Here is a 19,117-nt window from a genome sequence, read left to right on the forward strand (position 1 = left end):
CTGTTACACTAGATAGATTTACCTCGCAACCTTACATTTGGTATATTATTTTACATGTCCAGTAATATTATCTGCTGTTATACACATGTAGGTCAGTCTTAGCTTTCTACTTGTAGAATAAACCAAAATAGGACAAAAAAAGATATGGTCTCTTTTTCCAATTTAGTACCAGCAGCAAAGTCTGGAAATAAGTGAAAACTACCTAGTACAGCAAAAGGGGCACACGTGCATGCATTTACTATAAAACTACAAATATTAGGGAAGTATAGTTTACCTCTCATGAAAGATCATCTGTGTTGGTAGTTACATGTTAAAACTTTTGGTCCAACACAAAAAATTCTCTCACCTAGAGCTTTTGACCAGTCACTCTGGTCTTCCTCAGTAGACTGACCCTTGAGAGGGGTCATTGAACAGGGGCCGACATCGTCTGTATACCAGCTAGATACCTTTGACCCAGTGTTGATGTCACACTTCAAAGAAGAGAAGCCACGTGACAAGCTTCACTGGGTCAGTCTACTGAGGCAGACCAGAGTGACTGGTCGAAAGCTCTAGTCTAGGTGAATTTTTTGTGTTGGACCAAAAGTTTTAACTTTCAACATGTAAGTACCAACGCAGATGAACTTTCATGATAGTTAGGGAAGTATAGTTTACCTCTGTGTTCTTCATCTTGTAACGTGCTTTTCATGGGCTCGGTTGTTTGGGATGGGTCTAGACCATGTGAGACGGAGTCCGAACCTCTCTCTTCTTTTCCATCTTGTCTACCCGCTATAGATGTGTTGTCGATGTAGGTATAGTCGTGGTCAGCAATGGATGAATAGTAGTGGTCTTTTGGGTCTTGCGAAATGCTAGTATCATGATCCTCCTTGGTTTGAGTTGACTCTTCATCTTGTAAAGTGTCTTCATGGATGATGTTGGACCTTCTTCTTAGCGCTTCTATAAGACATAAACTCTGTAAATTGCATCATAACTCAATGTAGTTTCAACAATTTTTATTTTGTTTTTTTTTGTTTATTTATTATTTGCACGTATAAAAAAAGTTACATAATCAAACTAGAGTTCCCCGATCTCATACCTTCGCCAAATGATGTTAATCTTTATGACTGACAAAGTTTAGATTAGATTATTCCCCCCTGATTTAAGAAATAGGAACCTAATTTTCATGAATTATATCATTTTATCATAATTTCAACCAAAAGACAGTCTTATATTAACAAACAATGCATTCTAGCATTTCCTAATAAATTATGCAAATGAGGTCCTGATTTGAATAAATTATGTTTAATGATGTTCACCTCAATTTAACTTTCAAATACCACAAGTATGAAATTCCACTCAGTGGCAGTTATCATTACATGATTATAAAGTTTTCTCATTAATTATGCAAATTAAGTCATTATTAACATAATCAATATCTTCCTGTGTTTCTCTCATTGTCAATTACCAATGTCACAAGCTTCAATTGTCCTATCATGGAATGCAGCTGATTTATAGAATTTCCCCATAAATTATGCAAATTACATCCATATTTGCATAATTGTCACACAATTATATTAAGCATCACATAAGCTACCTACATACCAAAAATCACAACGATCCGTCAACCGGTTCTTGAGTTATCCCCTTTTGAATATTTTCAAGAATTTATCCCTGCAGTTCCAGAGCAAGCCGCTAGGGGGCCTAAACTCACGTCACTTCTTTCCCAGCACAAGAGCTACCTACCATCTAAATTTCATCACCATAGCATGTCTAGATCATGAGATATCAAAACAGGAAGTTCAGCTGCAGTACCATAATAAGCCGCTAGGGGGTCCAGAATCTAATCATTTTGAGGTCTCATCAAGACCTACCCACCTACCAAGTATCAAGACAATCCATCAAGGCCTTCTCAAGTTATCGTGTTTACAGACAGACACACACACACACAAACACACACATACACGAACGCCCCTGAAAACATAACCTTCTTGGCGAAGGTAACAATAACAATAAGAGAATATGCGGGGTAGGCCGAAAACCTAGGTGGTTTTAAAGGGCCTACCCCAAACAAAGGTAACTATGATGCATGACAAAACATATTTGAATTAAACATCAAAATTAAACTATATAATGAAATAATTGATTAAAAACAAAATCAAGACACAGAAATAATAACAGGACTTGACTGGCAGTTTTGTAGCAGTTGGCTTAACTTGCTCCTGACGATGGGGCCTCTATATGCTATTGAGAATTGTTTTTGTGTGGATTTAGTCTTGATCGGCCTTAATTGGTTATGTTGTCTCGTATTGTGCTGGTGAATGTCTAAATTGAATAAACTGTTGAATTGTTCTGGTAAACTATTCGTATTATGAACGATTTTCAACAATGTGCTATCAGAACTTGAGTTTCGCGACCCCATACCTTCGCTTAATGGTGTTAACCTTTCCAATAACCTATTCCTAAGGTTTTGTTTTTGGTTATGCAAATTAGGTAATTATTTGGTTTAGTTGTACCAGGAAATAATAATATCTACCAAAATATCGTACGTTTATTGTACAATTATTCAATAAATGAAAATGCCCTGATTTGCTGTTTTGGTGTTCCCGTCATTGAACACTACTCTGTAATACTTCTTCTTAGAAAGAAACTAAGAATTATGTTATTGAAGCATGCAAAGACAGTTTTTTAAAGAACAATGGGAAGCAAAATAAGCCAAGAAAAGATTATATATAGATATTTTCTATCTATTTTGATTTAATTTGTTTGTTTCGTTGTCACTTATTTACAATACACGTGTGTAAAAAGAGGTCATAAAACAATTGGATTTTAGGAGAACCCACTCGATAAACCCTTAGGTTTCTTGGGTTCTCCCGCACATTTGGTTGTACATATTCATTACATACTGTTTTTATTTTTATGCGCAAACTGACAATAAACAATAAATAAACAATAAACATACCGTTTCTTGAAGGAACTTTGAAGCGTCTGGACATATCGGTGTGATCTTCACTCAACGATGCCTCCTTTTCATTCTGACCCGGGCCACTGGCACTTTCACAGTGGGTGACTTCGAAGTGGTAAGCAACAAGGTATGGCTCGATGTTGTCGTCGTCTGTTCCACCTAAGAAATAGAAAAAAATGAATTCAATATGGAAGAGGTGCTAGTCTCACGGAAAAAAACCTACAGTGGGTCTCACTGGAAGACAGAAGAAAAATGTCCAGACTATGCATGATGTACAAAATGACTGATAAACTGGTGGATGTCCCAACTACTAAGTACCTAATACCAGCCCAGAAGAGAACAAGAAATAGCTATGCCTTCAAGTACCAGAGTTTTATCAACCAATTTTGGATTGAGGTGTTCAAGAATTCATTATTTCCTAGAACTATTGCAGAGTGGAACTCGCTGTCACCAAGTACAGTAGGGGCATTGTCATTAGATTGCTTTAAACAAAGTCTAGATTTAAAAGTTCAAGGGTTAGGTGTAACAAGTCGATCGGTGAAATATAGCCAGCTGCCGCCGCGCCGCGTGCCTGCGAAGCTGGTGTGTTACGCCGAAAGGCGGTTATACCGGCTATACATATACAGATAACGTTACAGAATACCTATTTGGGAGCAGTATGTAAAATCCTACGTACTGTTAGTTGTATTTCTTATAAACTCTCACGCTATTGAATGTATTGTATTTGTAAAGCTCGCTACAACCCTGAGGCCAAATTCCAACTCATGAAATAACCCAGTATGTGATTTTAGTGTATTATATAGAAAAGTCTATTGCAAATTCGTACCCTGAGGCTAATTGAAAATTACAAAACATAAAAGAACAATGAAATAGTTAAAGTCTACGATAAAGGTATCTGTCTAGAACTATAACTATGTCCAAAACTATGTCTGAATGGTTTGACTTCTCTTTTGTAAACCATGGAAGACGTAATGTCCCACCTTTTCCAACATTTGTGGGTTTTGGGAAGTTAGAAGAAGAATAGTTTTTTCTTGGTTTGTAAGTTTAGAGAAATTGGGATAAATTGTAGAAGTTTGAATAGTCAATTCATTTCGAGCGTTGTTATGGAATGAACAGTTTGAAATAAAATGTATTTCGTCTTCCACGGCCTTTGCACTACAATATTTACAAGTTATATATGTATTGCATTTTACCACATTTTTTTTGTAAAAACACACAATGTCAATCTGAACTCTTGCAATAAAATTACATGAATAGTAAAGTTCTTTGGTCACAACCATTTAATTCTTAAGCCGACGTTTTGATGACCTTCTGTCATCTTCATCAGGGCAATTCTGACTGGTTTACTGTGCACTGACACTAGATGTTACTTGGTGCATAGTGTACGGAAGGTGTTACATAGTTCACAGTGCACTTAAGCTAGTTTTTGCTGTTTACAATGCATTCCGGAACGTAGTGTAATTGTGTAAACAGTAAGAACTAGCTAGTAAACTAGTAAACCAGTCAGAATTGCCCTGATGAAGATGACAGACGGTCATCGAAACGTCAGCTTGTGAAGTGAAAAAAAATGGTTGTGATCAAAGAACTTTGCTATTCATTCGATTACCAACCTGATGGAATTATTTACGAATAAAATTACACATTAGAAATCTCACCTTTCGAGAAAGAAGCATCATGATGACACCTTGGCTCCTGTTGAGACGACTCGATCTCCGCTGGAAGTTCTGCATCCAGATTCCCAAGGTGGTAAGCAGTGAGATATGGCTCGATGAAGCCGTCACCATATTCTTCTGTCTGTGTGGAGCCGTGAGAATTCTCCCTTTCTTCCTGGCTATCGTCTGGGACGCGAGTGTCTTTACCATTAGACGGACCCTCTACTCCAGACATCGCGACAGATTGTTCACGTTTTACCACAATTTTGTTTTCTTCTTCCTAGAAGAGACAAATCACAGCTTCTACCTCTCTCTACTGCTCAAAACGACTCGCCACTTCTTACTACTTGCCCTACTGTTAAAACTTCCGATATTAAAAAAAAATTTAAGCGTTTGCTGTTGTATTTACTGGTAAGTGATATATATAACAGTTGAAGCAGGCCAATTGTATGCATAAGCCTTGTATACAAAATGTATAAGTACATGGATTGCGTCCAGACGTATTAATCATGTAAAATTAGATAAATGTGTTTTGAACTGCACCTATTACTTTTATCCAACCAAAGCTGTCATTGGTCCAACAAAAAGTGGGCTAGGATCTCGTTATTGTAGCTTGAAATAATCTGATGAATCTGAAAATTGAATTGCGTCCACATTTCTCAAAATTTATTAGCGTATATTAGTCTAACGTCTACGGTATGTGTTGCATAAATCAGCCTAAGCCACTATGGCTCAAAAAGTGGAAGAAATTTACAATCTACTGACTTTTTCAGTGGTGGCAACTGTCCACAACTTGCTCATATTTATTGCGCACATGTATCTGTATAGTTGTAGAAGGCATGCGTTGTGTCATTTCGCAAAAACAAGGACACGAGAAAGAAACAGTACATTTTTCTATTGCCGACCGATAGGCCATGTCAAAAAGTTTAAGTTTCACTAAGCATGTGCCATTCTATTTACTCGTCAACATGTTTAACAAGAATAAAGAGAAACTTGATTGTTTCTATCAGTCTACAGCATTCACGTTACAATGGAATTTGAAGTTTTCCATCTCACACAAAGAGTGGACAAAATCACGTAGAAACTAATCTTAGGCAACAGGAAGTAAGTTTTATAGATGACATCCTCCGCAGACTCCAAATCTAATGCGAGCGGGCGAAAAAAAAATTCCTACATTTTAAAATTTTGACTCAATCATTGTACAAATGGTTTTGAGTCATTGGGAACATCACATATACAAAGTCAGCATATCACTGCATCAAAGTAAGAAACCAAATATTAAATCAGAGCCTTTTCTTGTCTCCTCTCTTCATAGTTATCTGCCATCCACCTTCCGGCATGGCAACAGACCTCTTTGCCATTTTCGGCATGTTGACCACTGTCAGAAGGCAACAAGGTTTCTTTTTTTTTCCAAAATCAGGCGAAAATTAATGCGCGCGCTGATGTCATCCATAAAAATTACTTGCTGTGGTCTTACAAGAATTCAATAGTTTGTCAAAATGGTCACTTTCTTGTTCAACACTTCAGTCAGGACTATCTGTCCGTCTGGACCGACGGCAATGCTCAGAGGCTCGACATCGGTAGCGATGTGGCGGATAAACTCCCCGCGGCTTGTGAACAGCTCCACCCGCCTGTTTCCGGAGTCAGCCACGATGATGTGACGAGAACTGTCCGTACAGATGTCAAGGGGGAGGCTCAACTGGCCGTTGTTGGTCCCCTTCCCTGCAAATTTGAACAGGAACTGTCCATTGTTGCGATACACGTAGATGTAGGCAGTGGAGGAGTCCGCCACTAGGATAGAGTCCTCGCTGTCCACTGTGATGCCTGTCGGGTGCGTCAAACCCTGCCGCCTCCCAAAACTTCGCTCGAGCATCCCGTGTAAACCGAAGACTTTCACCGCCCCGCGATGTTCGACCGTCTCTGTCACAATGGCGCGAGTGGACAATCTGTTCAGGGCAAGTGTACGAGGTTCCGAGATGCGAGGAATTGCAAAACTGTATTTAAAGCGTCCACTACAATCATACAGCGCGATATAGTGGGACAGCTTATTCCCACCCACAATCCAAACGTCGTTGTTGTTGTCGAGGTTGCCAAAAGTAACATCGTGCGGGAAAATGCTAATCGTCTCTCCCTGTCTTTTTTTCATATATGTTAAGAAATACATGATGAAGATACCCTCACTGTCATAGATGCCGACTCTACGGCCTCCAAACATCACGACTATCCTCCCACTTGTAGACACAGTGACTTTGAGTGGAAGCCCCTCGACATCAAAGGATTTTGTAGCCTTGACTGGTTTGACCTCCATACCTAGGAAATAAATCATTAAAGCTACCTAGAATACAACGATCGATTGATTAGTAAATCCCTGCAGTTGATTTTTGATTATTATTACCATTATTATTGTTATAGAATATTTTGAATCAATATGTGACATCTTCTTTGTTAGAAGCCTGGAAGCTGTTTCGGTAGGGTTAGTTCCTTGTGATGTTTTGTTCAATAGCGCAACTCAAAAGGCTATGAATGAATTTTTGTGAAATTCGGTATGTTGTCAGCTATCCAAGACATAAAACAAATTGTAGTGTTGGTTTCTTGGTACAGCAACAGAATTTCCGGGTTTGGATGTTGCGATCTTGGGAATGCTCTGATTTTATTCCGATGTAAAAAGCACTATGTCAAAAGCAAAAGAGAAAAAACAACCAACATCAAACATCTAAGAACTGTTCATATTCCTTCAATTACGGTGCTAACGTTACTTGAGAAAATGAATCATGAGATCCTGTTGGGAATTTGCACTTCCTAAACAAGAATTCGGAGATCTCATACCTCCATGAAATGTATGAGTTTTTGTAAATGTTTTTACACAGTACACTACACTACAGTACAGAACAAAATAACACAGGTTTTTGTTTTCAAATCTTTGGCCTGAAATAGGTCAGGCTGTAATAGACATGACACATTTAGCCTATTCCAGAGGGAGTACCTCATTAATCAGGCGCGCTGCCTCCACACGTGTGCTGGTGTTTTGTTGCATATCCCGCACATCTGTTTTCCCTGCCTCGCGAAAGATACAAAAACCGGATGTTCTGCTGCAGTACCATGGTCAGCCACCAGGAGGCCCATATTTAACCTTTACCTTTGGCTTCCTAAGACCTACCAGCATACCAAATATCATTAAAATCCATAAAGGCTTTCTGAAGTAAATTTGCGCAAACACACACACACACAGATGCACCAAAAACAATACCTCCATGAAGTTTAAATGCTTTGAAGTAAACAGCTACAAGCTTTCTGAGCAGGTGGGGGGGGGCGCAATCGTCTCGTGACTATGTAACATGGGGTACAGTATAACACTGTTACATAGGCGATATGATGGTCTTACCTCCATTCATTTCTGTCTGTGCCGTGGTTGTTGACATGTTATGCTTAGAGCTGGAGTTTGACGACACCTTTGGTTAAAAAATTATAGACACTTGTAGTGATGCATATCGGTTCACTGGACTTGGATCCGGACTTGTAAGAATGTTTAGGTTCAAGTCCAAAAAAACCTAAAAGTCAAGAACCGAGTCCGGACTTATTACCATAAAAGACCATTTCACATACCCCTTTTCTTAAACCACCTAAAACCTTCTGTAGATTGCAAAAACTTTGCTGCAAAATGAAGAAAACATTGCCATCGGGCATCGTGAAGTGTCGGCCTCCATGTTATGTGGCCAAAGTTTCACCCATACAACATTGCAAGGTTGCCAACATGCAATTTTGTATATGCCATGGGTTTAGGTCTGGACTTAAAAGTCTGGAACTGAACCTAAACCTCTGGACTTGAATCCGGACCTGAACCTAAATGTGGGTTTAGGTATACAGCACTAGACACTTGCCTCTAATAGTAGTTTTGCTATACAGTAATTATTCATCAATATAGATAATCATTATGTCGAGCAAAGTTATTTACTCGTACAATGTAACATAAGAAAAGTCATTTACGTACCTCTCCAATTTCAGTTGTGCCTGAACCTACCATTGTTTCAGAGTTTGGAGCATCAAATGAAGATCTCCATGGCCATGTAGTAGTAGACTGAGTTGTACCTGGTCCAGAATGTGACTGTAAAAAGGCAAATGTCACTATTTTTTTATATTCCAACATGTAATCACCAGACGTGGTGACGGCACACTCAAGTTTTTTTTCAACTTATATTAATGCCGTCACCAACACAGGGGGCAAATACATGACAGGACAATGCTCATTTTCACCTGAGCGAATTGAGGAAAGTCGTGTAAAGTGCCTTTTCCAAGGGCACAAGATCGGTGGCACGTCAGGACTCGAACCCGGGACCTCTAGGTTCCGCTACACCACACGACCCCACATGTCACTATTATGTACATGCTACATGCTACATGTACATGCACATCCAACCTGGGAACAAAGTAGTTTTCTTAATTAGGAACGAAATTGTATCCTTTTTCTCTGCCGTTTCGGAAGTTGGCACAATATTTTTCGATAATTTCATGTCTTAATTAGATCATAGACCCCCAATTTTTTTGCCCTGCAGTGGCATGGTTACTTCCGCATTCGTTGCGTTTCGTTGTGGTGTGAAGCGTTGCACGAGAAATACCCCCAGATCGTACCTATACAGGGTGCTATATAGATGTTACTGTATGTGCAGAACAACAAATGTTGCGCTCCACAGGACAAGGGTTTTCTGAGTGAACGCAAAATAGTAGCCGCCGAAAGTTCGTCAGAGGAAAAAAATTATGTGTACCAATATTTGTAATAAAGCTATGTTGGATCAATCTACAAACATAATAAAACTATTTACGGTAGAATAGATGTACTCAAAGGTTTGCCAGTAGCGACTTCACAACAATAATTCTGTTTCCGTAAATAATTTCATCAGGTTGGTAAACGAATGAATAGCAAAGTTCTTTGATCACAACCATTTATTTTTCACGACCCGACGTTTCGATGACCTTCTGTCATCTTCATCAGGGTAATTTTATATTATATATAGAAACACTTTACATTTGGAACCGCATATGTCCCTATGATGTAACAATGCCTAGTATGTATGTCACAATTACACTACGTTCCGAAATGCATTGTTAGCAGTAAAAACTAGCTTAAGTGCACGGTGAACCAAGTAACAATGCACTGTGAACTATGTAACACCTTTAGTGCACTATGCACCAAGTAACATCTAGCGTCAGTGCACAGTAAACCAGTCAGAATTGCCCTGATGAAGATGACAGACGGTCATCGAAACGTCGGCTCATAAAAAATAAATGGTTGTGATCAAAGAACTTTGCTATTCAATAATTCTGTAATTATGAGCAAGATTTAACTGTAATTTCCAACACAAAAATTGGACTCACTCAAATTTTGTTATTCTGTAGTGTTTTTTTTTTGTGTGCAACAGGTAGGAACAGATACACACAGATTTTCTGCATTCACAAGCCGTGTATCGCAGAAAGAATGCACTATGAAAAATCCCCAGATGATGGCAAAAGAACAAAGTCCCCAAAGGATTATAACAGAGTAATCTAACGTTCAATTAGTTTATATTCAGATATTGTCTGTGCTTTTTTAGACCTATGATCTATGACCAGTCTAGGGCCACACTGTCTTAATTTTATGGATGACATCAGCGCGCATTGATTTTCGCCTGTTCAAAAAAAAAAAATCACGTCCTCCGATCCGAGGCTCTGGCCTGGGTAGTCCATGGTAGTTAGCGACAATACGGAGCCGATGGTAACTCCGGAGGACGGCACCCAGGCTACCGAAGCTCCATGACTCAAGAACTCAGTACATACGCACAGTGCCGATTCATAAATTCCACAAAAAGCCAGCATGTGCCGGCTTGTCGTATACGTCGCTATGTACTGTCGCAAATTCACAATACCTGCTTTGTATCCCTGTAGATTAGTAGCATTTTTATTTTTGGCCGAAACTTTTTTTATTCGCCCGCGCGCACTACTTTGGGGGTTTTCAGAGGATGCCATCCATAAAATTAAGTCGGTGTGGCCTAAGTAGTCAAGCGAAAGCAAAGGGCTAAATCGGTAAACTTACAGCGTGCTTCACGTCAGGAGGGAGTACCCCCGTCACCAGCAACAGCCCGACGACGATCAAGGCGGCGACAAAGATGGCGGTTGCCACATCTCTGATATGCCGAAGCCAGCGGACCAACGTGGTTGCTAGTGTAAGAAACAGAAGGAGTGAGTAGAAACAGATAAAAACCCTCCTGGTCCCGGGCCGGGGTTCGAACCCACGACCTCCCGAGCACCAGCTTCAGACTCAGACGATCTAACCACTCAGCCGAAAAGGTTTAGACCCGTCGGCCGGGTCAGTTGGTAGCGCCTATATATAAACCCCCCACTGTTACACTACTCCCCTTTTCTTTTCAAGATTCGTCCTCGAATCATCCGAATTCGACATCCCTGGAGCGGCACTCTTTGCCAGAAAAGGTCTAGACCCGTCGGCCGGGTCAGTTGGTAGCGCCTATAAACCCCCCTCTGTTACACTAGATAGATTTACCTCGCAACGTTACATTTGGTATATTATTTTACACGTCCAGTAATATTATCTGCCGTAATACACAAAAGTCATGTAGGCCAGTATTAGCTTTCTACTTGTAGAATAAACAGAAATACGACAATAAAAGATATGTTTTTTTTCCAATACAGTACCAGCAGTAAAGTCTGGAAATAAGTGAAAACTACCTATATTATCACAGCAAAAGGGGCATACATGCATGCATTTACTACAAAACCACAAATACTAGAGTTCCACGATCTCAAACCTTCGCCAAATGATGTAGGTCTTTATGACTGACAAATTATAGATTATTCCCCCAGATTATGCAAATAGGATCCGCATTTCCATGAATTATATCAGTTGATCATATTCTTCACATTATATATACACAGTCTTATATTAACAAAGAATGCCATTCATCCAAATTTCGTCACCCTAGCATGTCTAGGTCATAAGATATCAAAACCGGAAGTTCTGCTGCAGTACGATAAGAAGCCGCTAGGGGGTCCAAAATCTAATCATTTCCAGGTCTCATCAAGACCTACCCACCTACCAAATATCAAGTCAATCCATTAAAGCCTTTTAAGTTATCTTGTTTCCGGACACACACACAGACACACGAACACACGAACGCCTCTGAAAACATAACCTTCTTGGGGAAGGTAATTAGGGAAGTATAGTTTACCTCCAAGTTCTTCATCTTGTAAAGTGCTTTTCATGGGCTCGGTTGTTTGGGATGGATCTAGACCATGAGTGACGGAATCCGAACCTCTCTCTTCTTTTACATTTTGTCTACTCGCTACTGATGTGTTGTCGATGTAGGTATAGTCGTGGTCACCAATGGATGAATAGTAGTGGTCTTTTGGGTCTTGCGAAATGCTAGTATCATGATCCTCCTTGGTATGAGTTGACTCTTCATCTTGTAAAGTGTCTTCATGGATGCCGTTGGACCTTCTTCTTAGCGCTTCTATTAGACATATTAATAACTTTATTGCGCAACAGTTGTACAGTGTATACAAGGTATGGCATCTACTAACTTAAGCAAGTACATGTCAACTACAGTTTCATAAGGCTAATCTAATACAAAAGTGGGTGGCTAGTATGAGATATCAACTTAATATACAATCGTTGGAGGAGTTTCTAATATCCATGCAGTCTATGTATAGTATGTAGGGGTTGTCACAAGTCAATATGTATTTAAATTTTCTTTCCAAGTTCATTGTAGTGAATGTCGAGAAAAAAATCTGATAGTCTAGTGTATAGTACATTGCGTACATTAATATATTTAGGACACACAATCAAAAAGCGATATTCGTCCTCAATAAGCTCTGGACAAAATGGACAAACCCTCTGGTCATTGGGAATTTTAAGGAATTTTCCGGTTTCTATACTAAGTTTGTGACAGCCAATTCTGAGTTTTGTGATTGCGCTACGTACGTCAAGTATTTTTATATTTGAAAGGTAGTTTTCTTGTTTATAGTGTTTGTTCAGAGTAGAAAGAAAGGAAAGTTTGGAATTGTTTTGAATATCGCAATGCCAATTTTGTATGTAAATATCTTGTAGTCGTTGTCGTAGTTGAGCAGTAATTGTATCTAAATGGTATGACTTCGGGTTTAGCCATATGTGTCCAAGACATAAAGGCTGTAAATTGTATCATAACTCAATGTATTTTCAACAATGTGCAATCGGAACTTCGTCGGAGTTTCGCGACCCCATACCTTCGCTAAATGGTGTTAACCTTTCCAATAACGTATTCCTAAGGTTTGGTTTTGGTTATTAGGTAATTATTTGGTTTAGTTATACCGGGAAATGATAATATCTACCAAAATATCGTACGTTTATTGTACAATTATTCAATAAATAAAAATGCCCTGATTGGCTGTTTTGGTGTTCCCGTCATTGAACACTACTCTGTAATACTTTTTAATTTCTTAGAAAGAAACTAAGAATCATGTTATTGAAGCATGCAAAGGCAGTTTTGTAAAGAACAATGGATAGCAAAAAAAGCCACAGTCAAGAAAAGAGTCATGATAATGAGACGGCCAGTTTCTGTTCTTTGAGTACAGACATAAGGCCACAGCATGTAAATTCTATGGATGGCATCCTCCGCAGACTCCAAATCTAATGCGAGCAGGCGAAAAAAAACAAGGCGGGCCGAAAAAAACCAGGTTCCTACATTCTCAAATTTTGACTCAATCATTGTACAAATGGTTTTGATTCAGTGGGAACATCACATATACACAGCCAGCATCACATATCACTGCATCAAAGTAAGAAAGAAAACATTAAATCAGAGCCTTTTCCTGTCTCCTCTCTTCATGGTTATCTGCCATCCACGTTCCGGCATGGCAACAGACATATTTGCCCATTTTCGGCATGTTGGCCACTGTCAGAGGGCAACAAATTTTTTTCAAAATCAGACGAAAATTAATGCGCGCGCTGATGTCATCCATAAAAATTACTTGCTGTGGCCTAATGACAAAATCGAATATGAAACAGTTCACGATAATGTTTAGAGGCCCCTCAATTTGGAACAGCTTAAGTCATTTACAGCAGAATTGTCAATCCCTTCCAACTTTCAAAAGATATCTAAAAATTGACCTGATAGAGAAGCCATCTACTACTTCTTGATTTGCTTTTGTTTTCCTTGTTTTCTTATGCTATGTTTATTTCAATTTAATATTGCTTCCTTATGTTTATCCTTTGCTCTTATGCATAATAACTTAAGATTTGACTGATGGAAGTTTTTTGTTCAATTTGACATGTTTTTATAAGGTCTTACTTTATTGTTTAGTCAATTAGTTAGTTCGTCGTGTTAACTCTACATTATATATAGATATTTTGTATCTATTTTGATTTAATTTGTTTGTTTCGTTGTCACTTACAATTTACAATACACGTGTGTAAAAAGAAGTCATAAAACAATTGGATTTTAGGAGAACCCACTCGATAAACTCTTAGGTTTCTTGGGTTCTCCCGCACATTTGGTTGTACATATTCATTACATACTGTTTTTATTTTTATGTGCAAACTGGCGATGTAAATAAACAATAAACATACCGTTTCTTAAGGGAACTTTTAAGCGTCTGGACATTTCGGTGTGATCTTCACTCAACGATGCATCCTTTTCATTCTGACCCGGGCCACTGGCGCTTTCACAGTGGGTGACTTCGAAGTGGTAAGAAACAAGGTATGGTTCGATGTTGTCGTCGTCTGTTCCATCTACGAAATAGAGAAAAATTAATTCAATATGAAAGAGGTGCCAGTGTCACGGAAATGAAAAGAAACCTACAATGGGTCTCGCTGGAAGACAGAAGAAAAATGTCCAGACTATGCATGATGTACAAAATGACTAATAAACTGGTGGACGTCCCAACTACTAAGTACCTAATACCAGCCCAGAAGAGAACAAGAAATAGCCATGCCTTCAAGTACCAGAGTTATCGATCAAATTTGTATTGAGGTTTTCATTACAAGAATTCATTATTTCCTAGAACTATCGCAGAGTGGAACTCGCTGTCACCAAGTATAGTAGGGGCATTGTCATTAGATAGCTTTAAACAAAGTCGAGATTTAGAAGTTCAAGCTAGGGTTAGGTGTAACAAGTCGATCGGTGTAATATAGCCAGTTGTCGCCGCGCCGCGTGCCTGCGAAGCTGGTGTGTTACGCCGAAAGGCGGTTATACCGGCTATACAGATACAGAAGCTGGTGTGTTATGCCGAAAGGCGGTTATACCGGCTATACAGATACAGATACAGAATATCTATTTGGGAGCAGTATGTAAAATCCTACTTTTAGTTGTATTTCTTATAAACTCTCACGCTATTGAATGTGTTGTATTTGTCAAACTCGCTACAACCCTGAGGCCAAATTCCAACTCATGAAATAACCCAGTATGTGATTTTAGTGTATATATGTATTGCATTTTACCCCTTTTTTTTGTAAAAACATACAATGTCAATCTTAACTCTTGCAATAAAATTACATGAATAGTAAAGGTCACAACCATTTATTTTTCAAGCCGACGTTTCGATGACCGTCTGTCATCTTCATCAGGGCAATTCTGACTGGTGTACTGTGCACTGACGCTAGATGTGCATAGTGCACTGAAGGTGTTACATAGTTCACAGTGCACTTAAGCTAGTTTTTACTGTTAACAATGCATTCCGGAACGTAGTGTAATTGTGTAAACAGTAAAAACTAGCTAGTAAACTAGTAAACCAGTCAGAATTGCCCTGATGAAGATGACAGAAGGTCATCGAAACGTCGGCTTGTGAAAAATAAATGGTTGTGATCAAAGAACTTTGCTATTCATTCGTTTACCAACCTGATGAAATTATTTACGGAATGAAATTACACATTGGAAATCTCACCTTTCGAGAAAGAAGCATCATGGCACCCTGGCTCCTGTTGAGACGACGCGATCTCCCCTGGATTTTCTGCATCCAGATTCCCCAGGTAATAAGCTGTGAGATATGGCTCGATGAAGCCGTCACCATATTCATCTGTCTGTGTGGAGCAGTGAGAATTCTCCCTTTCTTCCTGGCTATCGTCTGGGACGCGAGTGTCTTCACCATTAGACGAGCCTTCTAGTTCTACTACAGACATCGTGGCAGATTGGTGACCTCTTACTACAGTTTTTTTTTTTATTCCAACATGTAATCACCAGACGTGGTGACGGCACACTCAAGTTTTTTCAACTTATATTAATGCCGCCACCAACACAGGGGACAAATACACTACAGGGCAATACTCATTTTCACCTGAGCGAAGTGAGGAAAGTCGTGTTAAGTGTCTTTCCGAAGGGCACAAGATTGTTGGCATGTCAGGACTCGAACCCTGGACCTCTCGATTCCGAGTCGCGCACTCTGGCGCTACGTCACACGACCCCACTACTACAGTTTTGTTGTTCAATCTGTAGTGTAATGTTAATCCTCTACCTCCCTTCTCTGCTTTATACCAGTCAAAACGACGTAACACTTTAGAATAATCTAAGGCCACAGCAGCTAAATTTTATGGATGACATCCTCCACAGATTCCAAATCTAATGCGAGCGGGCGAAAAAAAAACAGGGCGAGCCGAAAAAAACAAGGCTCTTACATTTTGAAATTTTGACTCAATCATCGTACAAATGGTTTTGATTCATTGGGAACATTACATATACATAGCAAACATCACATATCACTGCATCAAAGTAAGAAACAAAACATTAAATCAGAGCCTTTTCTTGTCTCCTCTCTTCATAGTTATCTGCAATCCACCTGGCAACAAACATCTTTGCCTATTTTCGGCACGTTGACCACTGTCAGAAGGCAACAAAATTTATTGTTTTTTTTTTCTCCAAAATCAGGCGAAAATTAATGAGCGCGCTGATGTCATCCATGAAAATTACTTGCTGAGGGCTAATGTGAAAGGTTTCGGTGTACATGTTTTTTTGGGGCACCAAAATATTAGATAGTCTACTGTTCTATTTAATGGTAGCTGATAAATAATATATATAATACTGAAAGTAGGCCAATTGTATGCACAAATCTTATATAAGGCCACACCAATTTAATTTCTCGGTTAACGGATTTTTCTAGAAAAATAATGGAGCGGGCGGGCGAAAAAAATTTAAAAAATAAAAACAGGCCTAGGCATCCTATTATGGCCCAAAATGGTACGATAGGAACCATGAAGTCAACACACCAGGCTGGTTCAAAATTTAAACAATGAATTTTGAACTTTTAATGACACCACTGCATTGAAAGATGGAATAACTGTAACAACTAGGATGAAAAGGACTGTTTTCAACTGTTTAGGGTAAAATATGAGCATTTTGCAGTTTTATTTGCAAATCAGTAAAATATGAAGCGGGCGAATCCGTTAACCAAGAAATTAAATTGGTATGGCCTAAGTGTATGAATTGCGTCCAGACGCATCAAGCATGATGTTATTGTCTGCAATGTAAAATTGGATATAGATTATTTTTGCAAATTGCTAATACTACGTTTATTCAACAAAAGAGACGTATTCAGATGGACCGAAAACGTGTTAGGATCTTTCCATTGTAACTTGAAATCAGTCTGATTCGTCATCTTGGGCCACGCGACTTAATTTTATGGATGACATCCGCGCGCGCATTGATTTTTCGCCTGTTCTTAAAAAAAAAAAAAAGATCACGTCCACCGTGGCTCTGACCTGGCTATAGGCCTGGGTAGTCCATGGTAGTTAGTGGCAATACGGAGCCGGTGATAACTCTGGCACCCAGGCTACCGAAGCTCCACGACTCAAGAACTCAGTACTTACGTACAGTGTCGATTCAAAAATTCCGCAAAAAGCCAGCATGTGCCGGCTTATCGTATACGTCGCTAAGTACTGCCGCGAATTCACAACACCAGCTTTGTATTCCTGTGGTTTAGTAGCATTTTTATTTTTGGCCGGATTTTTTTTTATTCGCCCGCGCGCACTAATTTTGTCATCCATAAAATTAAGTCGATGTGGCCTTAACATCGACGACAAGTACAACTTAACATCTCACTTTGAGTTGTAGAAAAATGGCCTTTCTGGGCAAAATTTGGCAGAAATATTTTTAAAATAGTCCCAAACATATATCGTGGGTGTGCAATTACAAAATCCCTTTTCTGGTCTGCTAGAGAGTACAGTTCTGGTGCGGCACGTATGGATATATTTTGACACCCACAACACAAGAACAGGTGTTTGACCCATTGGTGAGACGCATTCTTTTCCCCTGACGTGACACATTAGTTGGAGCCTGGTCTAAGCTAAGGACGTGTTTATGTGAAGTCACCCAAGGCGCTTTACATGTGGTTTACCCCGAAGCCGGTTTCAAGTGGCTCCATGTGAACGTTCCAAATCACATTGAAAGCGCCTCGATCCCAAGCCACTTCTAGAGGTGGTTTCGAATCGGTTTCCCCGCATCGCGATTTGCGTCTGAACGCAATGTGATTTCAATGTAACTTCGCCTGGTCATGGATTACGGAGTGATATTTCTTTATTTATATGCAATACCAAAATTTACGTGTCAGCAACTTAAAGAGTAGTAATGGTCAAATAATGTGTCCGTTCTAGGACGAGCTTCACCGCCTCTGGCGGGACCACGTCGGCATTCGGCCGAGATACGCTGGGAGGGGGGCATCAGCAAGCATGTCGCTGACCTCTGACATTAATAACACGCTACCTTGCGTGTTTTCATCAAACAACAATAAGTGTAGCTCAGGCGAGTTGTGATGGGACACGGTTTCAAAGGATTGTGTGGCACGTGGACCAGATGTGAGGAAGGTGCACATGTGAGTTATCGCGTTTTGGGTGACTTCACGTAAACACGGCCATTGATCGTATTCATGGTTGGCTGGCGTGATTGAGGAATTTACAGCTTTACAGCTAGGTGTTTGATAATGATACATTTTCAAATTACTATAATGGCCATTTATGGACCTTCCATGGAATACGATTAGACAGTTTACTGACACGCAACAGCCCCCGTTGTATGCAGGCAGTCGTCCCTTTGACCTCAGTTTCAACAATAAAGTATAACACATAATATGCATGTTGTTGTCTTTATCCTTATTGTCTAACTGATTGTATCTTTATCTAATGATGTTGTCTGATTTCCCATATGCAAATCGACAGATGTAACAAAATACTTTCCTTTGTGTCGTAATCAAGAAAATCCCACCGTACCGGTTTTATCCACCCACTCAGTTCCTATATAAACGCGTCCCTGACTGCTCTGTTTCTGTCAGTACTGACTCTGCAGCCGTGAGGATCTGTGTTGGTGAAAACATCGTGCAGTACTGTGGACCGTCTGTGCGTATTCAAGTTGGTATGTGCCTTTCTTTTGTTTCCTTGTTTTTTTGGCGATGTCCAAGGGAGGAGCCTAATGGTACAGTGTTGTGTGCAGTTTGCAAGAATTCTAGGAATGGTACAGGCATTTTGTCCACAGGAATGGAATGTCCACAGGCATGTCTCTGGCCCACATCTATGGCCACATTCCTG

At 39.6% G+C, this 19,117-nt stretch overlaps 1 protein-coding gene across 1 annotated transcript in view; it reads right to left on the reverse strand.

The window, feature by feature from the left end:
• The window catches only part of LOC109464989 (tripartite motif-containing protein 3-like), a 14,514-nt gene extending 7,616 nt beyond the window's left edge, over window positions 1-6,898 (reverse strand). The window contains exons 1-2 of the mRNA XM_019762107.1: window positions 6,613-6,898; window positions 6,113-6,549 (exon numbers count right to left, since the gene is read on the reverse strand). Coding sequence (XP_019617666.1) covers window positions 6,113-6,549; window positions 6,613-6,898 — 723 coding nt within the window. The remainder of the gene's footprint in view (window positions 1-6,112; window positions 6,550-6,612) is intronic.
• Window positions 6,899-19,117: the final 12,219 nt, after the last annotated feature.

This window comes from Branchiostoma belcheri, unplaced genomic scaffold, assembly GCF_001625305.1.
Source record: "Branchiostoma belcheri isolate BF01 breed outbred unplaced genomic scaffold, Haploidv18h27 scaffold145, whole genome shotgun sequence".
In the NCBI taxonomy this organism is placed as follows: Eukaryota; Metazoa; Chordata; class Leptocardii; order Amphioxiformes; family Branchiostomatidae; genus Branchiostoma; species Branchiostoma belcheri.